Source organism: Salvia hispanica, chromosome 5, assembly GCF_029641045.1.
Source record: "Salvia hispanica isolate PSC_SH4W2 chromosome 5, Shi_PSC_v1, whole genome shotgun sequence".
In the NCBI taxonomy this organism is placed as follows: domain Eukaryota; kingdom Viridiplantae; phylum Streptophyta; class Magnoliopsida; order Lamiales; family Lamiaceae; genus Salvia; species Salvia hispanica.
Window position 1 is genome coordinate 40,199,632 of NC_142696.1, and position 25,917 is coordinate 40,225,548.

The window sequence follows — 25,917 nt, forward strand, 5'->3', positions numbered from 1 at the left end:
AGAAATTCCATCCCATTGTCTGTTCTCAGACACTTCAAAATGCTTCCTCTTTCATTCTCATATCTGATGTGCCACTCTTTGAACTTTGCAAAGGCCCTGAGATTTTTCCTTCAAGATGTAGATCCACACTCTTCTGGAATAATCATCAATAATGGAGATGAAGTATTTACCCCCACCCATAGACTCTGTTTGTATAGGACTCCAGAGATCACTATGAGCATACATGAATGGTGCAGTGGAGTTGTGCTTGCCAGTAGCAAAGGGCAATTTCTTAGCTTTACCCAGAATGCATGGCTCACACTTCCCAGGGCTCTCTGATGTGTCAAGCTTGATAGCTCTGATACCATATTAGAAATTGACAACTCGCCCCCTTAAAAGGCTTCATAAGAAAGAGAGTTATCCATATTATATAGAAGAGATAAGATCATCACCAAGTGATTGTGGGCAAGATTCAGGAGATTTTAACATACATTTGGTCAAAAAAAATTATTCCAACACTATAAATTTGTTAATTTTATTGTCCAATATATTATGTTTTGGTCCATGTTTAACGGTTTCATTAAAATTTAACGATCAACTGCATTTTAAAGTCTAAAATTGATATGTACATTTGCATAAATAACTTGTTTGGTCCTACACATTTTAAGTGTAACTTTTACTGATAGACAATATGTATGGATCCAAATTTACATTAATCAACTAAGTCAAAACTTAGTTAGTCGTAAAGCTTTGACAATACCATTAAATATGAACCAAAACAAAATATTTGAGGCCAAAATCTAACAAGCTTAATGTCCAATTGCAATAAATGCAAGAGATTAATTTTGAACTTTAGTCTATTATATATAGAAATATTGGGTATTTTAATTAGGGCTCGTCTGGTTGGCCTACAAATATTAACACAAATCCATTGATAATGGGTTTTCATAAATAGGCTGTTAGACTTATCCAGAGTTTGGTTCAGCCCATGTATGTTGATTGGGCTTTTGTGTATTGTTTGGTTGAATCAAGGTGTGTAGGAAACAAATTATTATGGGTCTAAATTACCCTCCCCACCGTGAAGGATGAAATTGGCAGCTTCCAAACTGAATTTGGTACCAAATTAGGCGCTAACTTGCTCCTGATTCCCGCCAAAGCTCTCCAAAACCTCATTATTTAGCATAACTAGGTTACTTAACTAAGAGGATGTTATTCCACTTCATTGTAGTGAGAACACCTCGACGAGCATTAGCAGCATCAACACCTCGACTTCTCGGACACTTTGAAATAAACGACAAGGCTCATCCCTTCCCCATCAGTATCTCCAAGATTCTTGCATTCTTGCAGCTGAGACCAAATAACATAGTACTTTTTAGCTACTTAAAAACACAAATGTAATACCTGTATGTTTACAATCAGTAGTGAAGGAAATTCATGGTGTGATTTAGCATTAGGGAGTTCAATGTGATCAGCTATATGATGTATTTTCTGAGGGCAGGCGAATAAATCAACACCAATAGGTATATAAGGGCTATAGTCAGCAGCAAGATACTTCTTTTTATCTCTGCATCAGAAAGATTACGATGAAAAAAAGCAGAACAAATAAGTAGAGGTGATGATGCATGTAGTGACCAGGAAGCATGCCTTCCTAATTTTCGCCCCGTAGTTTGAATGCAGAAGGCGAGACCTTACACCAACTGCCTCGGGATGGCTTATCTCTCACTGACTTAGGTATGAGGAACCCTCCTCTTGGGTTGTATAAATATTTTTCTGATGAACCTATGAGAAATACTCGTATCGTTAACATCTGCTCGAGTATAGTTGATATGATAGTTAAGGCTAAGATCAAAATTTTTCTACTCACATAAACCAGATGGAGCATCTCCATCATCAGATTTCCTTCTTACAACAATCACAATGACTGCTGATTTCTTACAGAAACCTCGATCATGACTACCGCAGCCTCCATCTCCTTTCTCTTTCTCTTCCGGGGGATCTTCCATCCTGAAATGGAAAGTCGGGAACTTTAAATCAAAGGGGCAATGCAATGCATTCAACGGCAGTATCGTTGCACTTCAACAACCAAATAAACATAGGTATATCAGCAACAAACAAGCATGAAACCTAATTTGCTTGGAATTTTTTGTGGCAGCCTTAAATCAATTATTCATAATGTCCAAGCATGTGCTATATAGCTAATTATGCCCACACAGCAGATTGCAGGTCTTACACATGCGAGCAGAATTTTATTCAAAACAATCCCAATTTGCAGCAATCAATACACAAGGGAACGTCTACTCCACACATATCACGAGTACACAGAACTGCCCCATCCTACGGAGCTTCCAAAAACTGAAATTCGCCATTGCAGACTGTCAAGCTATAGACGCGGAGAGTAAATTGTTCTAGTCGTTCCTAATTTGCACAAATCCATGATGGCAGCAACATCACAACCACAATTTGAGTGCTCAAACAATGCAACTCGGACTTGCACAATGTAATCTATACACCAAGTCTCAAAATTGTTCAATTTTAGTCCAATTTCATACATCAACAACTGAATCTGATTCATAGAACCCAGATCGAACCAAGAAAATCGATATTTCGACATACCCGGATGAAGGTAGAGCGATTACACCGGATTTGAGAAGAGACGGTCACCGGACCAGAGTGTCGGCCGACACCGGAATTGGGTAAAGGCCTTCGCCGACCAGGGAACCGTTGCAATTTCAGAGGATAATTTGGTAAAATTGGCCTCCCGAGCTCCGTTATCGGCCGAATGAGGAAAACAATACCACTCCCTCCGCTGATTCGATTAGCACACTTCCACTGATAGTAGTATGTAGACGCTTGAAACCCGGTTGGATTATCACGGGTCGGCCGATTGGGCGGAGCGCTACCAAACGGGAGAATAGCCCGATGGAAGAGGTGTTTCACGGCTATTTAGGGCTACCACCCGCGCCCTTAGCATGAAAGATATGGCCTATTTCTTCAAATGAATTGTCAAACTTGAATGTAGAAAATATATAATAATCCAAAAAAAGAAAAAACCATATAATCTGTATTTCAATATTTAAAACCCTAAATTGGTGCAGTGCAATAATTTTGAAAGTAAGACAAGATCTAAGGCAGTCTGCGGCCTCAAATATCTTGCAACTCTTAATCTCATTTTTAACCACAATTTCCCGGATTATGGCAGCACTTGCTTTGGCGCTTTCCCTGAACTGATTTTCCTGCTTTTCTCCAACTCAAAACCTTCCTTCCCTCACCGCCCCCAAACCTAAAAAAATTGACACTCAGAATTTCAAGAAAAAAATCAATCTTTGCAGCTAACGATGGACGAAGACAGAATAGTGCTCGTTTTGGCGAAGACCTCAGACTTAAGGGCCAAGATTGTCAGCTGCATTCAGAATACAGCTTCTAATGCAGACAGAGAAAGTGGAGAGAGTGTGTCCAAGGAATCTGAAGCCAACCCAAATGCAGAAAATAGAGAAAACGATGCTGAGGAGGAAGCTGAGGAGAGTCTCCTCGGTATCAAAGATGCTCTTGAATCCCTTGAGGCACAGCTGTCTTCTTTGCAGGTTTTATTTTTGTAGCATTTTTCATAATTTTAGGTTTTTGTGTGTTCATTTGGGGGTTTTCTTTAAATGCGGATTCTTGGAAGCTTTGAGATGGTTTTTGTTTCTTGAATCAATTTAGAAACTTGGCTTTTCTAGGTATTTGCGAATGGTTAGAGTAATTTGTGATTCTTGGAATGGCTAATTAGTAATTATAGTTCAAGAACTAGTTTTAAGGGTGTTTAGATGGCTCCTCATCCGGAAGTTTTGAGATTGTTTGGACATTCTGTGATTTTACAAGTTTCTGGTTTATGAGGGTTTTTGATGTTTTCATGAATTGGGTGTATTTTTTGGTGGAAGTGTATAATGCATCCATTGGATTCTCAAATAGTATGTTTTAAGTCTTTGAAATGAAGGTGCTTTATGCCTGTTGAGTGATGCTGATTCTAAATTGTATTGACTACTTAGTACTTGGTGATTTTAGATGTAAATTCAGCCTATTCAATCATTTGTGCCTACCATGAATGTCTTCCATTTAGATTTACCTGGATGTTATGCTACGGTCTGGCTTGTTTTTGATAACCATGGATGTGCATTATTCAGATTCTCTGCTTGAAGATATGAGAGGTTTTTTAACTGTTTATTATTAGCTTTCATGTATCCTTCATCACATGAAAAGTTTAGAAACATGTAAGTTATAGTATCTCATAAAAGGTGCTGCAATCGTTAACTGGTATTCGGTAGAAGTTGGGAGGATACTCACATCGCATATATGAGAGGACCGTGGTACTGAGGTAGGGATAACGGCTAAAATAAACCAAACTGTGGAAACATAAAAATTTGAAAACTAAAACCTTTTTGCAATCAAGCTGAACCAAGATTTTTGTATTTGATTTCTTTGGTTTATTGGTTCATCAAGAGCAATAAAGATCCTCAAATGAAAACCACAGGAAGAAAAACATGGGATCTCGCTCGGTGACTAGCTTTCAGAGATTGCGATTGAGAAACAATAGACAAATTTCATGATGGAAGTGACAAATGTCAATAAGTGAAACTGATTACTAGGTCGATGACTGGTGAGAGGCATTAAACTGATGCAATCACATTATGTAGATTTAACCGTACTCAACTAATGCATTGGTTTGGTTTTCCTGTTTCGATTTTCCTTGATTGCCTCTATATTCCGCCAAGGAAAATCTATTGTGTGTGTTTGTGTGTTATGTTTGAAATGACCCAATCCAGTCCATATCTTCGCATTGGAGTTGTGGCTTAAAATTTCCTTCGACACATGTTAATTAGTAGTTATAGATGTTTGCTCATCAGTTTTCTGGAACTTGATCTCTTTAACTATGGGTTCATATTTCTCTAATCTTGGATCCGTTTCTTCTTTCCTTCTCAGGTGCTGCAGCAGCAACAATGGTACGATAAAGAAGCAGCTTTAGCTGAAATCGGATACTGCCAGCAGAAGTTGCTCAAAGAGCTGAAGGAATACCAAGGCAAGGACTTGGAAGTCATACACGAGGCCGTGGCTTTTGCCAGCGAAACAGAAGACAACAATGATCTCCTTCTTCCTCCATATCCAAGCCGGCCTTCTCAATCCATCGTTTCCAAAAACGGCTACCTCTCTACTTTCACCTCATCTCGGAGATCCTCTCAAAACGGGTTCGCAAGCGGTGGCGCAAAACACCACCACAACATCCCCAACAATGTCGACAAACCAGAGGCCGGGGGAGCATTTAAGTCAGTCAGAGCCTTGCTAGGCACAGCAGCCAAGACGGCCATGACCGTAGTCGGGGTGATCACCATCTTGAGCTTGGCGGGATTCGAGGCGCGACTGGGGAAACGGGATAACCAGTTCAAGTTCTCGGATCTGTTTCAGCAGCGGCGGGATGAGGAGAAGGGGAGTGGCGCGGAGTGCCCGCCGGGGAAGGTCCCCGTCGTCGAAAATGGGGAGACGAGGTGCGTTGTGAAAGAGAGAGTTGAAGTTCCATTTGAATCTGTTGTTTCTGCTCCAGATGTCAGTTATGGATGTGGTTGAATTCTTGATTTTTAGTTAATCATTTTGTCTTGAATTCTTCTTTGTATATCCTAATCTCTGTTTTTGTCTCTCTATGTCGTTGAGATTGACTATCTTAAATTTATTTTGCAATTTAGCCCTTTGCTTTCTTTCATGTACTATCAGTTTTTTTTTTTCAATTTTGTGTACAAAATTAGTTTTTCATGAATATTCTTGGACAAGAAGAAATTTGAGATCCACCTCAAAAGTGATACCTTTATTACAATGATCATTGTAGTACTATAATAATATTACAAAAATCCGGTCAAAAGCAGCCGCCGTCGCCATTTGAAGCTGCGGAAAACCACGTTCCGCTCCTTGTTTTGCTAAATCGAATTAGATTTTGTTCTATATGACTCTACACATATCTCAAGAGTCAACATTTTCCCACTATTTATAGTATCAAGCTAATCAATTTTTACCACATTCACAAATCTAACAATTTGAACAATGAGTGCTGCAAATCAAAATGGTTAGTACATTAATCCCTTTCCATTTATTTACTCTTTTTCTTTAAAACAGTTTCCTTATTAATTTGCTTATATTTATTATTTTATTACTATATGAAGATGTAGTGATTATGTTTACCGAAGAAGAAGAAGGTCTAGTGGTGAAGTCATGGAACTTGATGAAGAAGGATGCTGCCGAATGGGGTCTCAAGTTTTTTCTCAAGTAATAAACCAAACCTATTCAAAATAACTCATTTTAATATTTTAATTAATTTCTGATTCAATTAATTATATTAATTTGAATCAGGATATTTGAGATAGCCCCATCAGCTCAAAAAATATTCCCATTTCTGCGAGATTCAAATGTTCCGCTGGAGCAGAATCCTAAGCTTAAGCCTCATGCCAAATCTGTATTTGTCATGGTTAGTTTCAATTTTTTAATTAGTTGCTGCAAAATTTGTAGTAATTATTTGATGAAAATAAATTTATGATATTTTGGCAGACATGTGAAGCTGCACTACAACTTAGGAAAGCAGGAAAAGTTGTGATAAGAGAATCCACCCTAACAAAATTAGGGACTGTCCACTCCAAATACGGCGTCGTTGATGAACATTTTGAGGTATTTTTTTTTTTTTACATTTTCAAGAATTTATACTAGTATTCAAATTGACTCGATTTGATAATTTTGAAAATAAATAAATTAAAAAACAGGTGACGAAATATGCATTGTTGGAGACTATAAAAGAGGCAGTGGGAGAAATTTGGTCACCAGAAATGAAGAAGGCATGGAGTGTGGCATATGATCATTTGGTTGCTGCCATCAAGTCTCATATGAATCCACAATCATGAATTCACTTCATAAATCAATTATTTCAATAACACATTTGGTTTAATTTTGTCTGTTATGGTTGTATTGTGCAAAATTAATTACTATGTCAATTTTCGATTGCGTTGTTATTTGTTGAATAAAATGTGTTATTTGAGTTTTAAGAAAATGTATTTTTTGTTCGAAGCTTAGTTAATATGGAAATGGTGTTGATTTGTACCATGGCTGACTAAAGTTATGGATTTCAGTGTAGCATGCGGCTTGCAATCCGTGGGTTGACATTAATAACCTGCTAAATTTAGAGGGTTTAGATTAGAAATTTCTATTCCGACAAAATTACAACTCGATTAGCCCGCAACCTGAGTAGGCTAACTCGGAATCCAGTGGGTTGGACCTAGGTGCAACTATTGTCTATTTGTTCATCTGTTTAACACCTAATTCGATGATTCATTGATAATTTTTTGAATATAAATAACTAAATAAAAGATAAACTTTCAATTTTATGTTAATTATGTTAGTTTTTTTATTGATTTAATAAGATAATTAAATTAGAAAATTTAAATTCACTATAAGAAATATTTTAGTTTCTAAAATATACTTTAAAATTTCTTAAAATATGTACTTCATATATATTTTTTATACAAATCTTAAATTAGTATTTTATCATATTGGAGTTAAAGCACATATCTCAAAAGTATCATTATTAAATATTTTACAATCCTATTAATTATCATCATTATATATGTATTGAATTGATCGCGTGTTAATTTTATTATAGCAACCCGATTAGTCCGAACTCGAATATTCTAAACCTGAGTAAGGTTGGCCGAAACCTACTAGGTTGACCCAATTGACATTTCTAACTAAAATAGAAGATTATATACATGGAAATAATATATGGTATCATCATATTGGAGTTAGGGCGACATTGTTTCACTATATATAGAAATAGATGGTACAAATTGCTATCGACCACTCTTTAGATCCCAATGAACGAGATATACTATTGAAGAAAGCCCAAAATAGAAGGATATGAAATGCAAGTAGGTCATATAATAAAATTAGGCATGAATGATTCCCTACTTTGCAAAGGTTTAGGATCACAAATTCATGCACTGCTTTAATTTGCACGGTCATATGATTATGATTGTATGACATTCTTCAAAACAATGCATATGCTATTACTATTAGTATAATGGATTCACCTGCCACCCAAGTGATCCACTTATGTTCAGGAGATTTGACGTATTATCATGAACATGGATGCATTAATGTGTAACTAACTCTTACCGTATAACTAAGAACTAATAATTGAAATACTAGTAGATTGATGGACGGGGTTGAAGAATATGAGTAGTTAATTACTAGAACTCCCTCCGTCACACTTTAGGAGTTCCAATCACTTTTCTGCACCTATTTTATAAAAATGATAATAAATAATTAAAGTGAAGAAATAGTAAAGTAAGAGAGAAAATAATGTAGACAATACTCTTCTCAATGTTATTTTTCTCTTACTTTACTATTTCTCCACTTTAATTATTTATTATCATTTTTATAAAACATGTGTAGAATAGTGACCGAGACTCTTTAAGTGAGACGGAAGGAGTATTATTTTGAGCTTCTACAATTTTAAAACGGTCGAGATTTTAAGAATCAAAGACCGTATACATGTAACGAATATTTGTTAACATTGCGACGAAAAATCATCTTGACTATAATGAAAAATTATGAAGAAAATGCATATCCAATGTAGATATGTTCAGGTTCTATAAAATAGGATTAATGACCGTTAAAATTCTAATATCTTGTCCCACATCGACTTGGTGATGATCCTATCTCTTCTATATAAGGATGGATAACCCCCTCTCTTATGAGGCCTTTTAAAGAGTGAGTGACACAATTTTTAATAATGACTCAGATTTTAGGAATAAAAGACACACTATATATGCGTGTGATGAATATTTATAAACAATGTATAAAAAAGTTGTAAACATTGTAATGAAAACTCATTTAGACAATGATGAGAAAATCATGTATATTATGAAGGATAACAAAAAATAATGGTAATTATGTTAACTAAATCAAAGTGGACGAAAAAAATAGGTAATGCCATTACCTTTATGCTTTAAATTTAATTACTACTATTATTCATTGCCACATATCAACTCTATGTCCGTTAGATGAGATCTTTAAATTCAATTATTATTAATAGTAATTATTTGTTATTCATTAAGATTGAGATTTAGGAATTCAATTGTAATTAATAATTCGGTATGCATTAATAGCTATTTGTTAGTATTATGTAATATTCTTTTAAAAATGTTATTGGAAGTATGGATTTACATAAGAATTTGAATACAAATTAATTCATAGACTAACATATAGTAGTAGTATGTCCACAACAAGACTTCACTTTGTACGCAGAATAGCAAGTCCACAAAGCGATATTAACTACTCCAGAATAGTTCTAAGTACAGATTGATATCTTATACTCTCCATAATACTCCATCCGTCCCACATTTGGAGTCACCTATTATTATGACTCGAATTTTAAGAAAGAGTTGAAGTGTGTAATAAATGAAGTGAGATGGTGGAGTGTGCAATAAATGAAGTGAGATGGTGGAGTTGGTTGAAGGTGAATTCCTTTTGACTTTTGATTTTTGTTTTGATTTATTTTAATGTAGATAATGACATTTTTATGTAATTTTGATGAATAATGAGGTAAAATTGTATGACCAAATATGGAAAATTCTAAAAGTGACTCTTAAACTGGGACGGACTTTTATAGCAAAACGTGACTCTTAATCTGAGACAGAGGGAGTAGTTCTAAGTTCTCTTTTTTGAATACTCAAGTAACAGTCTTCTATCTATAAACATTACTCCCTCTGTTTCACCATAGTTGAGGCGAAACTTTTCAGCACGAAGTTTTAGAAATGAATATTGGTTGTGTTAAATAAATAGATAAAAAAGTAAGAGAAAACAAAATGTAGAGAGAATAAAGTAAAAAGTGAATAAAGTAGAGAGAATAGAGTAAGAGAGAGTAAAGTAAGAAAGAGAAAAAAGTTACCATATAAGGAAATATCTCAACTATGAAGAAACTTTCTGAAATGGTAAAATGACTCAACTATAGTGAAACGGAGGGAGTAGTAGTTAATAACTCAATACTGTACTACCTTCCTCTCAATATATGAATTTAATACATCATACAACACATATATGACCACCACTTTAATTCAAATTAATTTAAAGCACATTTTGTAATTTATGTAATTTCTTTTTGTTCACTCCCTTTTAAAATTATAATTTTTTTATAGGATAGTTTGATGTTACGCTGATACTACTATCGTATGCTCCATGCTTCAATACCCTTATTATTACTATTATTTAGACCATCTCCAACAATTTACATCAAATTCATAGAGTACTTATTTTTTAGATATATGTTATACTTCAACCATATAACGAATCTCAAATTTTATATTTTTGAGTATATGTCTCACAAAATTATTACAGTAGTTCTAGTATACACCCATATTTTGTGTTGTTTGATAGAAAACTCAAAAATAGGTTTAGATTTGCAATATAACTAGAGAAATATTCTATACAAAAATGAATTTTTGTTTATGGTTGGAGATAGTTTTATACTTTTATAAACCCTGTAGTTTATTAATACGGGAGTAGTTGAGATTTGAAGCAGAGGATTAGACCTATATAACCATAAAATATATGGTAACAAATCAACAATTTATTATAGAAATCAAAATGTACTAAATTGTTTGTGAGAAACAAATTTTTGTTTAAAAGAAATTTGTTAATATACACCTACTTATCATTCACATGCACCACACTCTTATACTACAATGGGAACAGAAATGCCTCCCACTTTTCCTATTACAAAATCCCATTATTCTCGCAAAAATATTTGACTAAAATTTCTTGCTAAAATAAAATATGAATAAAATATTTAGAATCTTATCACACAGAAAAGGTGACATAAAAAACACAAATAAAATAAAAGTTTGTCTTGGAAAAGAATAATGGTAGTTTAGTCGACTCCACTATTAGCGTCTAATAAATTTCCAGCTCTAAAAAAATACTTATAATAAAAAAATAAAAATAAAAATAATCAAGAAGTGACAAAATTCGTGCAATTCCCATCTTCAGGAATCCTCAATCTTTTGCATCCATGGAGAAACGGATCAGCGCCGATGTCGACAGTTCTACTAGTTTTGATGGCGAGGTCGCACAAATCTTCAAGAGAGAGTGGCGTTAGCGATCTCGAGAGTGGCATTAGGAAATAGATTTGGCCTGGCTGCAGCGCGTGGTCTTTCGCCAGCTGCGGCGCGTGGGAGTTCACCACCATGTTGTCCGCGCTGCACAGGTAGCAGTCCGGGTGGCGGGAGAGCACCTCCTCCGCCGTCACCGCCTGCCGGAACTCCTCAAGCCTCCCCTCCAGGTCCACCACCTTCACCGACGACGACCGCCGCCGCTCATCCACCGGTTTCTCTATAGCGGGAGAAGGCACGCAAATGCCCATTTTCAAAATGACGGCGGCGGCGGCGGCGCTCAGGGATCGGAACATGGCCGGACAAGTCATGTTTTTCATTTAGGATCAAATTTGTATTTATAACATAAACATATGCTTACAAAATGTAGAGGTTATTGGAAAGGAGAGATGTGTTATATTTATATATAGGAATTTTGGGAGGAGATTTGGTGGTTGTTAAATGTTGACTTGGTAATAGGGTGCCCACCCTAGTAATGCAGACCATAATTTACAATTATTATCAGTATTGGATAGTATTAATTTTTTCCTAATTTTATTTGTGTAATTCAATTTTGTATATACAGCTATGAATTTACCAAAATAAGAATACAGCTTATATAAGACGAGAAGAAGATTTACTTGTGAGTTGTATGATACGATGTAAATTAATTGAGTAGTACTAAAATCTGAAAACTGCAAACGGCTCCTTGTTTTTGAGTGAGATGATTCAAATTAATTCTAGTGTAAAACATGGCCGGTGATAGTGTAAAATTGAATATGATGCAGTTGATGATATCGTGGCAAACATTTCCCGAACATTACAAAATTTGGCCCACACGGTCCGCGTGATACTCTCATTCTGTACTCTGTAGAGTAAAATGATTTGAATTTCATTGAAATTTTATATTTTCAATATGGAGTAAATTTTTGTACTTTACTATCTCTTGCATTTTATTTATGTCTTTCCACTCACTTAATTCTTGTCTAAATAAAATAAGTAATTAACTTGGGACTTAGTGTATCTTTCCACTCTCTTAATTCTTGTCTAAACAAAATAATTAAGGGTATCAATGGTGGGACGGCCTAAGCGACACCTTACACACTGCCACGTTAGCATTTTATCCTCCGCCCATTTCACCTGCAGTAGAGCGGACTATAGCTCGTCCTAAGCGACGCCCTAAGCATTTTATCTATTATTTGAATATTTAAATACTTCAAAATTTGAAAAAAAAATTCTATTTCATTAAAATTAAAACATTACAATACGAAATTAAAAAAACTACAAATTCTCGACGGCGGTGGTTGCGGTTCAAAACTTCTTCAATCATATCGGTCATGAGCTGAGTATAGTCTTGTTGGTTGCGCATTGAGGCCTGTTGCTGTAGAACCTCACCGAAGCCTATCGGTAATCCTTGAGTGACAGACGAGGTCGCCGTGCTGGAGCTAGATCCGGCTTCATCATCCACCCAATCGGTGACATGTCCACGTTCTTGTTCGACTATCATGTTATGCATGATGATGCACGCATACATGACGTCGGCGATGACTTCCTTGTACCAGAAACGCACCGGACCTTTCACGATTGCCCACCGCGATTGGAGCACCCCAAAAGCCCGCTCCACATCCTTCCACGCGGACTCCTGCTTTGCCGCAAACAAGACTCTCCTCTCACCAATTGGGCAACTTATTGTTTTCAAAAAAACAGGCCACCTTGGGTATATGTCATCGGCCAAGTAGTACCCCATATGATGTCCGCGGCCGTTGACAGTGAACTCGATGGCCGGGCCGCGACCCCTGCACTGATCGGCGAATAGGGTGGACGAGTTGAAGACGTTGATGTCGTTGTTCGACCCGGCTACACCGAAGTAGGCATGCTAGATCCAGAGGCGGTGGTCAGCGACGGCTTCCAGAATCATCGTAGGGTGGCTACCCTTGTAACCACTGGTAAATTGGCCTCTCCACCCCGTCAGGCAGTTTTTCCACTGCCAGTGCATACAGTTGATGCTCCCTAGCATCCTAGGGAAGCCGTGCACCGTCTCGTGCATCCGCATCAGACTCTGGCAAACATCAGCAGTCGGGCATCGCAAATATGTGCCGCCAAAAACCTCCACAATTAACTTACAAAAAGTCTTGAGACATTCGCGGCCAGTTGTCTCCCCGACGTGAAGGTACTCGTCGAACATATCCGCTGTTGTGCCGTAGGCCAACTGGCAGATCGCAACCGTGCACTTATGCAACGACGTAAGTCCGGGTCTGCCGATCCCGTCTTCCCGATACTGGAAGTACTCATCACGTCCCTCCAACGTGTGCACAATGCGAAGAAAAAGATCTCGGCTCACTCTAAAACGTCAGTGAAAAACATTTGGGCCCCACCTTGGATTCTCGGCAAAATAATCTGTGAACAGACGTTCGTGCGCTACGCCGTGCTCGCGGGGGACATACGTCCGACGTCGTATCGGGCGAGGGACCCGCGCCATCGCCGCCGCCTCCTCCGCCGCCGCCTGCTCCCGCTGCATTTGTGCCAAGCATTCCACCTTGGCTTCATTAACGACATCGAACAAGGCTCGAGTCAAGGCCCGTCTGCAGCCATCCAATGTACTCAAATCGTAGTCGTCGGGATTCATTTTTGAGACGATGAGAGAAAATAATTGAAGATAAATTGAAGAGATGTGAAATTGGAGTGTGTGAAATGGTAGAAAATTGTAGTGTTTAAATAAGAAAAAAAATTTGAAAAAAAAAACAAACAAAACGTGTGAGCATCGTCCGACCCATCGTCCGCGTCGTCCACGGTGGGATATCCTCCACGAACGATGTATCGGGCGCGGACGATGGCTAACCTATCGTCCGCGATGCTGCAGTGGCGGACGACGAACGATGCATCATTCGCACCATTGCGGATGCCCTAACTTGGGACCTAGTGTGTCTTTCTCTAATATGATTATATGAACGATATTAATTATTATTAATAATAAGCAGAAGATTATGTATACGTGATTTCTTGAAAGTTTTTAATTTTGTCGTTTTGTTTTTTCAATTTTATATTTTTCTACATTTTCTTTTGTTTACACACTTCCTCTTTTCCAATTTTTTAAAAAACTCCCACATATAATGACTACTTCAAATTTCACTGTCGTTGGTTTGCAAATTTCAAGCTAGAGTGGAAAAATCGAGTGTAATTAATAGGAGAGGGCGATAGGCAAAATAATATACGTATACAATAACAAGCGTAGATTTATTATTGCCATAGACCTAATATTTTAAAGAGTGAATTATATTCTGAGATTGTATAATATTTGTGGTCCTATACTTTAAAATGCATATTTGTAATTCTTATTTGCTCGTTTAAGATGCATTTGCATTTTTTAACAAGAATGTCCCCAAATCCATAATTAGCCTTTTTGTACATTTCCTCTCCAGATACAATCTCCTTTATTAGACATTTAATTTCTCTACATTGATAATGATGTTATTGTCAAATCAATTCTAATTCCAAACATTTTCTTTAATTTAAGAGTTGACATTTTATGTGTATATATATTCTTTATTATCCGGAATGCTTTTCTTTTAACAGTATGGTAATTAATTCAAAAAAGGAAGCTTGATATTCATAAATGATAAATCGATCTATCTAAAATATACTCCTACTTTTTCATCATAGATTTGTTAACCAAGTGGTTTCTTTATTCGAAAATTTGCTTTTTACCTATGAAAGTTTATCTTTATGTGGAAATCTTGAATTCATATCGAGCCCTGTGTTGGAAAAGGAAGATTGTCACTCAATTTTCACGGTATCCTTAATTTAAAAGCGATCTCTACTATTGCTAGGGAGTAGGGACTATAACACTGGCCTAGAAAGTGTTCTTTGATCATACATTAATATAGTACTAGTAGTGGTTACCATCAGACTTCTATAGACAATAATATTATTGAACATTTTGTGTAATACTACTCCACTTCATTGAATATTTTGAATGATTCTACCAACTAGCTTAATATTGGAAAAGTTCTCGGAGCATCCGCGATGCTCGATTTATTCTGTTCTAAGATGACATGATGACTGACATCGCTATGCGTTGCATAGCAGTGAGGCATATTAACGGATTTAGGGAGAAAACAGTGATACTCTTTGACCAAACGGATATCCAACGGTTCAACCAAAATCTCGTATGTACGCACTTCAATCCTAGTTCCACCTATATCCACTCGTTGTATTTCACTATTAAAGCACTAGAAATTAACAATCTGACCAATATAATGCATCAAGTAACTTAAATCTGTACAAACAAGTACAAAGGTAGTGGAGGATGGATAACCCCACAAATTAATCATGACATTTGTGCATAATTAAGCCCTCTAACCAGTTAATTAACATCAACTTATTCTTTTAACTACTGTGGCAGACTATTTGGACATCAAGTTTCCTACAAGCGCAACAATGAGGGTGGTGGGATCGCCTAGAACGGCAGATATCACAAACTGCAACGCCAAACCAGCCACCTCACAGCATTTCTCTACTTTTCCTTTCCTGCTTTTCTTGTGATTGTGTGCTTGCAGGGCGAAACGCAAGCTGGGGATCCCGCCCTTCAGCTTTGATCTGCTGCTTTCGGTGTAGTATATCTCATGCCAGCTGTCAACCAGCATCTCCTTCACGCACGCCACGTGTAGGTTATACTTCTTGCACGATGATCTGTAGCTCCAGCTCCTCCCCTTTCTCCCGCACCTGAATATTTACCACCATTTTACATACTTCAATCTTTTCTTTCTGCTTTATACAAAGAATTAGTGATGTATCATCAAATATGTGTAAGGTATATTCCTATTTTGGAAAGAAATTTCATTCACCAAATTAATTAGATACTGGACTTAATAAAACAATTTCTTCATTTCTTTCGACAATTAATTAATTGTCACAAATTCATAAAAATATCGTGTTCTTTCTCCTAATTAAAGAATAAAACTTGCATACGTTAGAATCAATTAAATTCTTCTGCTGTATTTTATATTCCAAGTGGTCAACACACGCTCTATTACATGTGAAATACAATGTGAATTAAGTTCACAGAGTATAAAAAACAATGCAACTTCTAGATATGGTAGCTCATCTAGAATTTTCATTAATTAAGCGATATTAATATGTTCATAGTACGAAATCAATGATTAATAGTATTGTTTAGTTTGTATAGTTTTCAATATATTACATAAATTTGAACTTTCATTTTCTAATTACAATTATAAATTATAAATTCATTAGTGAATAAATTATGAAACATTGTCAAATTTGATCCATCCTAATATTTTTCAAAATATGAAAAATAAATTATGAAATATAAAATTTTTGCAATTGAACCATCTTTCCATTTCCTAGCAAATTGCACGCTGATGTGGTATCCGATAAAACACATGGACAAAACGCTGTTATTTTATCCACATGTATTAAACAGGTTGCCACATCAGCGCACAATAGTGGGATAATGAGAGAGAGAGAGAGAGATTGCCTGTGACAGGCGGCGCTGACTTTCTTGTACAAGTACAATTTGATCTCGCCGTCATCGATCATCATGGGCAGCTTGGCGCAGCAAGGGTGGAGGTCGAAGCCGCACAGCCTGCAGTGGTAAACGAACCCCGCCACGTCCTTCTCGCACGCGTTGCAGTAACGCGCCACGGCCCCCGGCGGCCGTCTCATGAACTGGAACGAGCACTTGTGGTAGAAAGGGTGCGTGATGGTCGGCGACGGCATGCCGCAATGCGTGTGCAACTCAAACTCACACGCGCCGCTGCCGCACTTGTAGCGCGACCCGATGCCCGCCTCCTTGCACCCGTCGCATTTGAACGGCGCCTCCGCGTACTCGAACTTGAGGTTGTGCGCGTGGCCCGTGTCCGATATTTCGATGTACTTCATCACGGCGTGTGGCCGGAGGGAGGGAATTTTTTCTTGAAATTAATTCTTAAGAGTGTTTATTTTGATGGTAATATTAGCATTTGTAATGGTGATCGATGGAGTATTTATTGGTGGAATTTAAGGTTTATTTTGTGTCTTCTAAGTGAATACATTAGAGATGGTGGGAATTTTTCGCTTTACTAGACTTGTCAAAATTTTCCATACTCCAAATTTATGTCCAAATCATTTTTAGACTTGTTTGTGTATATGTATTGTTGCTTTGCTAAAATTCTGAAAATGAATATAGGGAATTTCGGTTACTTGGACGGAAACTCAGAAAAAAGAGTTAACTTTGAACAAAGGTGCTATTACTATATTAAATCTCAGATATTACAAGTTTTGAAGTAACGTTCATCACAAAGTAATTACCAACCATTTAAGCTGTTTTGTTATGTTTTATAAGTCAAATATTTATGCTTCACCCTGTTAACTATCTGGTGCTCAATTTATTTTTCTTATTTTTTCGGTTCAGACTTACCATAGTTAATCAAGATCGTATGAAGAGATCTTAGGCAAGTTTAGAATATTTAAAGACAGAATAAGAATTTGACAAGTTGGATTATATGGATAAATGAGAACATCATGGGACTGACTTAAACCTTTTTCGTCATATGGCGAGACGAAGAATAGCATATTTCATCACGCCACTTCTAAGTATTGAGTATTTGATGGCCATAGGCCATGTATTAGAATTTAGAAATACCAAAATTAATAGTAGTAGTACATTAATTCGATTTCATTTGTGTTTAAGAGATAGGGATTTTACATGAGAAACTGTCACTGTGTAAGCTTGTTTATTTTATTATGGTAGTATAATATGGAGTTCATGATTAGCAAACTATAATATGAAGTGCAATCAAACTTGAAAGTATGCCTTGTAAGTTTAGTTGTCAATAAGGGCATGTTTGATAAGTTATTAATACCAAGATAGAGAATTATATATGGACAATTCTAATTGTTTGATATCATAGTTAAGCTTAACTCAAAGCCCAATATAAGACCAGGGCCCTATCTAATCTTACCAAAATTATAACATTAACCTTGTTTATGTATCTCACCAATTTGTCAAGTTAAGCCATGTTATTTAATATACAATATAAATTTAGATAATTTCTTTTCTATCAAACAACAACGGAAAAAAAATCATATCTTTGCATATCTTGACATGAAGCCCGTATTTCTTATCTTGTTTTACATATCTTCTCATATCCCATCTTTTGTATCAAACGATTCGTAAGAGTTGAATAAATTAGGATGGGAGTTTGGGAATCAATAATATCCTATCCCCCTTTCTTAAATTGGGACGTATTCCAAATTGTGGAACAAAATGTTACTTTAACTTAGAAAATGAGTCTTAAGAAGATAAACTTGCAAGAAATGTAATCCTTTTTATCTGTGTTTCTTCCTACACATCCTAAAAGCATAACAAATTGTTTAAGCAATCACAAATATTTGAAATCACTTTAGAGACAGAGAGAGAGAATCATATTCATTCGAAATATGCTCCAATGTTGACTAGACAAACAAGGTTTCAGGAAATTAAGCTAATATGGCTCAATCTTGCAATAGATGGCTCTTGCATCCATATTTTGTTTCTTAAACTACTTTAGAAACTCAAGTGATTTGCAAGTCATAATGTGGGCAATTGGCATCCACTGATTTGAAACTTGGTGCTTGTAAACAAAAGTGAAAAGGGCAAATATGAATCTGATTCTATAGTCAATTTTCATTACAGTTTAATCTAGTCATAATTATGCATTCGTCTTGGTTAAACAGACACGACACCAACACAACCCAAAACAATGAAAGAAACCCACTTGACTCAAGATTCGTGTCGTACACTTATTTCATAAGTACATACTAGTATTACATAATACTCATATAATAACTACAAGCATCATTGAGATCGTAACAAGAAATACGCTATATGAAGTAGAGAAATATCTTGGGGACCTTACTCATCACTATTTCTTACATGCTCAGTATATTTATATATAAAGGTTCCCTAATTTCAGATTCTAAAGCATTATTGGGTTATCCAGAATACTTATTCGCACAAAACATGCATTATTGCTAAATGGCATATGCCAAAAAATGTTGTCTTTTGTCATACATTTTGTTGCCACTTTTGGCATAACATCAAAACATAAGAGTATTACGTGCAACTTTGCCAATTAACAATATATTTAAATCAAACCAAATCCGTGAAGAACAAGTCAAGTTGAAGCTAGTGTCTAGTAGACCTTCACAAAGTTGATTTTATTCTGAGGTTCAATGTTCGATATTTTATGAAGCAAGACCCGTCTTTCAAACAATACTCTTATAGAATAATTCTCAACATGCAGTCTAATGTCAGTGTAGAATTACTCATCTTTTTTATATACTTTTTTTTCACTCAATTATGGTCCTATGACACCTAATGAACTCAAAAGTAAAAACCTATACCAAAATCCTAAACAAAATAGCTCAGCTACTTGAAAATCAACTAAAAAAAACAGAACATATAAACATAATATAATCACTATGGGAATTTAATATAGCACGAGCTGATGAGATAAAAGACTAGTATAATAGAAGACAAAAGGCATCAACATTAAACTGCTGGAAGTAATACCTAAGAGCAACCTTTCATATAAATATCGAGATCTTTTGCAGACAAACTAGGTCTGGGCTCATTTCCCACAAGTACTTCAAAAGACATCTTCTGAAATAATGAGTATTTCTTTGCAGAATGTAAAGAGATGCTGAAACTAAACATACACGAGAAAAGCATCATGTGTCTCTCTGCTCCTTCCACGTCGGTTTAGCAGCTGCACAAGAAGTCAAGAACACAATAGTATACATGTTAGGAGAGCAATTCAATATTCCCGCAGTAGGATAGGACAGTTCAAGTCATAAACAGTAATTAGACAAATATAGTATGATCATTTGTTTGTGTATTAGTAAGAGCGGTTATAATCAGATAGAATCACAATCCTTTGTTTCAAAAAAAGATTTTATTTTGAAGTGCAACTTGAGAGCACTACTAGATAAACATCCCAGATTATGTTTTGGGCGCAAGAGATTGCATGACCGGGGTTATGCATTATATTAAAATTAAAAAATAGTTCTCTGAATTTGACCACAAATGATGATTCACCAGAAAAATGTGATGCTAATGTTAAGGCAGATAGGTCAAGACAAACACAATCCAAAGGGGGAGCTATGTTTAGTTGTTGGATACTTCCCTTCTTCTAGTCCTTTCCTCTTTTTCTCTTCTGGTTTCAATAATCAAATACAAAAATGTGCAGTTAGCTGTTGATAACAGCAGATGCACTGGAAAAACTTTAACATGAAGTAAAAAAAATAGCTTCTTCCAAAAGCCATATTTCCCTATCCAGTCTAGAAGATAGTTTCATACACACCATATCAAACTTTCAAATTTCTACACCCAAGAACAATCAGTCAAAAAAGCCTATGAGATATCCAAACTCCACAAGTCGCACCACCAATTTCTCAAATAGATAAATGTGCTTCAAGCAACTTCTATTATTTTCCTTTTACTCTATCAGACCTTGAAATGAACATGCCAGAGTGAACTTTTACATTGGTTAATTAATAAATCTAAAATGTGCCCCTATCATAAAGGTAGAAATCAACACTCATGAACATAGCTCACGGACACCCTAACGATATCATAATCATAACTCTCAAGAGTCAACCCAATCCAGTGATTGAAGCATTAAATAGAACTTCATCCTGCGCATTGAATTATACGGAAACAATACGGACAATCACAAAATAAATTTTCAAGGAATGTCACAAATCAGTGGAAACAGGAAATTTATAGATACAGCTACAGAGTCACCACAATACATATATACAACTATAGATCACGATACCTGAGATAAACGGGAAAAAAGAAACGGATGAATCAGAGTTCGAGCTTGAGCTCCTCCTTTTGATCGGAGAAGTAGTGGAGAACGTAGGGGGTGACCCGAATCACCACCACCCAAGCTCCGAACATAGCTACATGGCTCTTTAGCTGCTTGAGCGCCGCCGCTTTGTCAGGCTTCCGCATAAACATTCCTGGAAACATCTTCGCAGATTTTCTTCCTTCCTCTTGCTTGTTCTCGTTTGGTCGAAGAAATTGTAAAACAGAAGCGCTCTAAAACCCTAACCCCCTTTTCACTGATTGGTTTGTATTTAAACCACATTGGGCCTTAACATCCAGTAAAACCTTATTGGGCCTTAACATTGAGTTTTTCATTCCAGGAAAAGAGTTGTCGTGGATTTTTGTATAAGATCTAAACATATTATCTAATGAATTAGTCATTTTTTAATTCGCGTACTCCACCGTATCCCCAAACACATGAATTTTCATCTTCTTTGAACTTTTCGGATCGCAGCTATTTATTTATAGGATGGAAGCTGGTAAGCTAAGATCTGGTCAGCCACATAAATTTATTTATTATGCTAGTCAAAGATAGAATTTATTATAATGAGATGATGTGAACTGGATTTCATTGGAATTCTATATTTATATATAGTTGTTTAACTTCTGTCTATTTAGCCATTTAGTTACATAGTTAATTTTTAAATTAGGAAAAAAATGTATAATTGATATAAATATTCAAGTTTGATGGTGACCTATGATTAAAATTTTCAATGTGCAAAATAAAGCTTCTTATGCCTTTATTTCCGTGAAAGATCAAATAGCTACTTTTTACAGTCAATGGACATTTCTATGGAATTACTTGTATATACTCCATAGTCCATTACATATCCCATAGACCCATATGCAACGCAACAGTAATTTCAGTCGTGTCTTGTTCTAGCTGTAAACAAAGTTCTTATATCTAGCAAACAATAAACCAATCTTAATTCACGACTAAATATGAGCTACTATTAATTACTTCACGAGTTTCACTTTGTTGTGCACAACTTTGAATATTACCCAACTCATTTAATGTCACCTGAACCCAATATAGTTTACAAATATAAAATGCAACTTGGTAAAATAATTACCAAAACCAAGAAATGACCTGCGTGAATCGGAAAACATATTTTTAAGCCACACACATTTCACCCTCAAAAATTCAGTCATACTAGTAAAGCAAATTATGAACCACATGGTGGTGCAGTGTGAAAATGCAGTGAAGCAAAATATTCAACTACCCAATTAAATGAAGTCTGTCGGCTTCTCATCAGAATTACTCTCATTCATAAAGGCTGCCATTATTTAGTTGAGACGTCTTCCAACAATATTTATTATTGCTCTATCCCCATCACCCTCCAAATCTCAACTCCATTTTTCTCTCTCTCTTTTCATTTTTATTTAAATATACATAAAATGTTCTGAAATTTGAGGAACAGCTGCCACCGGCGGCGGACTGGAATCCGGCAGCGGCGCCGGCGTTGGTTGAAATTGATGAATCGGATCGAAGCAAGGCTTGATTGTGAATCAGTGAAATTGACACACACACACACACAAAAAAAACACATTGGTTATATTATTCTCCCACAAACATAAAATCCGACGTGGCAGGCGCCCACAAAACTCTTAACAAACTCTCACCTTTCTCTCATTATTTCCACATTCCATTAAAAATTTAAAAACCCTCACTCGCATCTCTTCACCACCATGCGCCACCGCTTCCCTCTGCCTCCAGCTCCGGCGCCCCATCCTCCGTCTCCTTCTCCCAAATCCTCCGCGGCAACACAGGCACAGACAACGCCTTCTTCCGCCTCCCCGCCGGCGTCAAAGCTGCCGGTTGACTTCAGCCCGCCGCTGATCGTCATGGTCGTCATAATCGCCACGGCTTTCGTCATCATCACCTACTCGCGCCTCCTCTCGCGCCACTTCATCCACGCCTACCGCCGCTACCGGCGCTGGAGGCGGCGCCGGCGGAGGTACGTCCCGTCGTCGTCCGCCGGCGACATCGAGTCGCCGCCGTATATCTACGACCCGACCGACGCGTTCCACGTGCTGTCGCCGTACGGACTGGACGAATCGATCATCAAAGGCATTCCTCTCTCCGTCTACACGCGGAAGAGCGGCTTCTACGACTGCGCCGTGTGCTTGCTGGAGTTCGAGGACAACGACTACGTCCGCACGCTTCCGGTTTGCTCACACGCTTTCCATGTCGACTGCATCGATATATGGCTGCGCTCGCACGCCAACTGCCCGCTCTGCCGCGCCGGAATATTCCGCCCGGACTCGCCGTTCACGCCGCTCATGGCGGCCAGGATCCGACCCAGCCTCGACGATATCATAATCGAGAGCACCATTTTGGAGCCTCTCTCCGAGATCTCTGCGGAATCGGAATCGGAAGCTGAAGCGGAAGCGGTTACAGAAGGAGAAATCACTCAGGAACCCTCGCCGCGGCGGAATAATCAATCAGAGGACAGGTTTAACCGCCGCGATTTTCTATTGAAGCGATCGTATTCGTTCGGATTCGAACGGAATTTAGGATCGGAGAGATTAGTGCTGGAGCCGGTGACATCCTCGCCGTGGCGGTACCGGATCGGCGGAGGAGGAGGAAGCGTGTGGAGCAAACGCCCTTCCCCGTTCAGCTCGCTGACGAAACATAGGGTTTTCTCATTCCGCTACTACCGCGGCATGAAATCCCCATTCTTCCGGCGGCGGAGCATCGGCAGCTTCTTCCCCCTCTCCGAGTCGAGCGGCGGCTCGTCGCGGCGGACGAAATCGTTCGCCAGCCCGATGTTCATGCGGTCGTCGGCGGCGGCGGCGGGAGCGCTGTTCTCGTCGAGCCGGCTGCGGAGCGGGGATCCGGAGGCGCTGCTGTCGCCGGAGAGATTCAGCAAACGGTGATGCGGGCGACACGTGGATGGCTGAGAATGAAGGCGCGAAAATTGCTGTGGAAAAAAAAGAAAAAATTAATGGAAAGAAAAGTCTCATGTGGGAAATTAATAGCGTGTCTGGAATTTCTGAAGGAGGCATTAAATGGAGGGCCGCATTTAAACAATCGGGCTGTCTGTACGTATTTGTATAATATACTGTACATTTATTATTTTCTTAGTTATTATACGATTCTTTTTCTTGATTGGTGGAGAGGCTTACCGAGAATCATTCATGCTCTAGATCGGTGGGAATCGGAAGTCCGGCGGCGGCGGAGGTGGTGGTGGTGGTGGAAATCCGACAAATGGAAGTGGAGCACTAAAAATGGTTGTGTTTGAACGTTGAAAGGAATGGGGCATGGTAGCACTATATGGGGTGCTTTTGGGGGTCAAATCTATGGTGAGTACAATTGTTGATCGAGACTAGGATGAATTGTGAAATTGGACTTTTGGGGATTGTAGGGGGAAATGGGGGTGAGTCACTAGTTTTGATGCTCAATTTTGATGATATTGTAATCATAGGTTCAAATGAGAAGTGAGCACTTACCTTTTTATTCTTTTCTCTTAGTTAATGGTTGGTGTAATGATTTAAGATGTTGATATGTTTGTACTTTTACATGCAAAAGGTTAAACACCACCAATTGAAAAAGAGGAAACGATGAGATTATTGGATCAACTTAGCAAAAAGATAAATTCTTTGTGATTTAAAAAATCTACTTTCCTAAAACAAATCTTTGATAATCTAGGATTGAAGGTGTGCGATACTCGTAGTTTCAATCTTCAATTTTTAAGGTCATAAGTTGGTCAAGAATTTAGATGAACTGGCATGGAGAGGAGGCATACGTGGCACTTGTAATGAAGTTGTAGGTGCTTTTGTGTACAGGCAGTCATAGGCTAATTAAGTAGGTAGCATAACTAATTAGCAAATTATTTACCGTCATTTACCTTTGCCTTTGATGGAGGGGTAATCAACAACTAACTTTCTTAACTTGTTTACATTGCTAACTCGTCAATGCAATGTATTAAAAATATCAAAACGATGACATAAAAATGTCAACATATAATTTTATTTACATATCAATATACTGTGTTGACATTATATGTTGATATTTTAATGTCATTGTGTTGACATTTTTAATACTCTGCGATAATGAGTTAGTAAAGTCAATAACTTAAAAAGTTAGCAATATCCTCTTTCTCATAGGTTTTGAGAATCTTCAGGAAGAATAAAATAGCAAGAAAAGAACATAAAATATGCATTCTTGGTTGAGCAAAATGAACATGAATATACCATACATCTCCAGTTCTACAAATTTGTGTGGAATTAGAAATGCAACAAGATACTCTGTGTAAATTTGAATCCATATTCATAAGAGCATCCACAATGGATGCTCTAGTGCATGCCCAGTGAGAGCCCTAGTGGTTGCCACGTCAGCATGCCCTATCTTTCCGCAATGGTGGAGCCCTAGTGCATGCCCTATCTATTATCCATTTCTCATTTCAATTTTAATTTTAATTTTTTTTATGTTTACCAATTATAAATAGCAAAATTATACTTCTAAATTAAAGAACTAGAAAAAAACATACATTACTTAATTTTTTTCTAAAAGAAGTTACAATAAAGAGGTACAATTTCAACGACCGCTACGTGTCCAAACTTCTTCAATGTCCGTCGGCGGATGGGCCTCTGGAGAAACAACTCTCGCCGCATCCTAAACTGTCGGCGAAAAATCGGCGCGCCCCACCGGGGATGTTCGGTGAAGTAGTCCTCGAACAGACGTTGATGAGCTAGGACATGCTCTCGATGGACGGATGTCCGTCGGCGGATGGGCCTCGGGACCTGCTGTTCGGCTTGCTCTTGCTCATGTATTGCACGAATACCGGCGAGAATATGGTTTCCGAAAGCAAACATTGCGCGTTCCATAGACCGACCAATATCTTCCCCCCGGAAACATTTTGGAAAAGTGAGTGAAAGAGATATTGCAATGGAGAGAGAGTTGAGAGA

The 25,917-nt window shown here is 37.5% G+C and overlaps 7 protein-coding genes and 1 pseudogene across 9 annotated transcripts; 3 read left to right on the plus strand and 5 right to left on the minus strand.

Annotated features, from left to right (window-relative positions):
* Nucleotides 1-866: 866 nt before the first annotated feature.
* Nucleotides 867-2,948, minus strand: LOC125186171 (uncharacterized). Of its 3 annotated transcripts, XM_089057876.1 has the most exons (4): nt 2,616-2,948; nt 1,844-1,983; nt 1,667-1,758; nt 867-1,326 (listed from the first exon to the last, which is right to left on the minus strand). In XM_089057876.1, exons 2-4 carry the CDS (start codon nt 1,980-1,982, stop codon nt 1,237-1,239), a joined length of 321 nt encoding a protein of 106 aa, XP_088914002.1. In that variant the 5' UTR covers nt 1,983; nt 2,616-2,948; the 3' UTR covers nt 867-1,236. The 3 variants fall into 3 exon arrangements, 1 of the variants encoding a protein (XP_088914002.1); XR_016130159.1 differs by having other exon boundaries at nt 867-1,758; nt 2,593-2,948; XR_016130160.1 differs by lacking the exon at nt 2,616-2,948 and adding an exon at nt 2,210-2,582 and having other exon boundaries at nt 867-1,758.
* A 177-nt stretch (nt 2,949-3,125) lies between these two features.
* LOC125190655 (plastid division protein PDV2-like) lies at nt 3,126-5,707 on the plus strand. The gene is made up of 2 exons (XM_048088005.2): nt 3,126-3,560; nt 4,936-5,707. Exons 1-2 carry the CDS (start codon nt 3,315-3,317, stop codon nt 5,572-5,574), a joined length of 885 nt encoding a protein of 294 aa, XP_047943962.1. The 5' UTR covers nt 3,126-3,314; the 3' UTR covers nt 5,575-5,707.
* A 260-nt stretch (nt 5,708-5,967) lies between these two features.
* Nucleotides 5,968-7,089, plus strand: HB1 (hemoglobin 1). Its single transcript, XM_048088006.2, has 5 exons — nt 5,968-6,064; nt 6,162-6,264; nt 6,349-6,463; nt 6,544-6,660; nt 6,753-7,089. Exons 1-5 carry the CDS (start codon nt 6,043-6,045, stop codon nt 6,888-6,890), a joined length of 495 nt encoding a protein of 164 aa, XP_047943963.1. The 5' UTR covers nt 5,968-6,042; the 3' UTR covers nt 6,891-7,089.
* Nucleotides 7,090-10,657: 3,568 nt separating this feature from the next.
* On the minus strand, nt 10,658-11,509 carry LOC125189352 (uncharacterized). The gene has a single exon (XM_048086637.2). The coding sequence runs from the start codon at nt 11,471-11,473 to the stop codon at nt 10,994-10,996; it is 480 nt and encodes a 159-aa protein (XP_047942594.2). The 5' UTR covers nt 11,474-11,509; the 3' UTR covers nt 10,658-10,993.
* Nucleotides 11,510-11,988: 479 nt separating this feature from the next.
* Nucleotides 11,989-13,650, minus strand: LOC125189351 (uncharacterized; annotated as a pseudogene).
* A 1,718-nt stretch (nt 13,651-15,368) lies between these two features.
* LOC125187829 (Cysteine/Histidine-rich C1 domain family protein) lies at nt 15,369-17,204 on the minus strand. Its single transcript, XM_048084473.2, has 2 exons — nt 16,630-17,204; nt 15,369-15,854 (listed from the first exon to the last, which is right to left on the minus strand). Exons 1-2 carry the CDS (start codon nt 17,031-17,033, stop codon nt 15,536-15,538), a joined length of 723 nt encoding a protein of 240 aa, XP_047940430.1. The 5' UTR covers nt 17,034-17,204; the 3' UTR covers nt 15,369-15,535.
* A 2,476-nt stretch (nt 17,205-19,680) lies between these two features.
* TOM6 (translocase of the outer mitochondrial membrane 6) lies at nt 19,681-21,228 on the minus strand. Its single transcript, XM_048083637.2, has 2 exons — nt 20,954-21,228; nt 19,681-19,882 (listed from the first exon to the last, which is right to left on the minus strand). The coding sequence occupies exon 1, from the start codon at nt 21,148-21,150 to the stop codon at nt 20,986-20,988; it is 165 nt and encodes a 54-aa protein (XP_047939594.1). The 5' UTR covers nt 21,151-21,228; the 3' UTR covers nt 19,681-19,882; nt 20,954-20,985.
* Nucleotides 21,229-22,340: 1,112 nt separating this feature from the next.
* On the plus strand, nt 22,341-24,466 carry LOC125190470 (RING/U-box superfamily protein). Its single transcript, XM_048087789.2, has 2 exons — nt 22,341-24,051; nt 24,157-24,466. The coding sequence occupies exon 1, from the start codon at nt 22,696-22,698 to the stop codon at nt 23,884-23,886; it is 1,191 nt and encodes a 396-aa protein (XP_047943746.2). The 5' UTR covers nt 22,341-22,695; the 3' UTR covers nt 23,887-24,051; nt 24,157-24,466.
* The last annotated feature ends 1,451 nt before the right edge of the window (nt 24,467-25,917 follow it).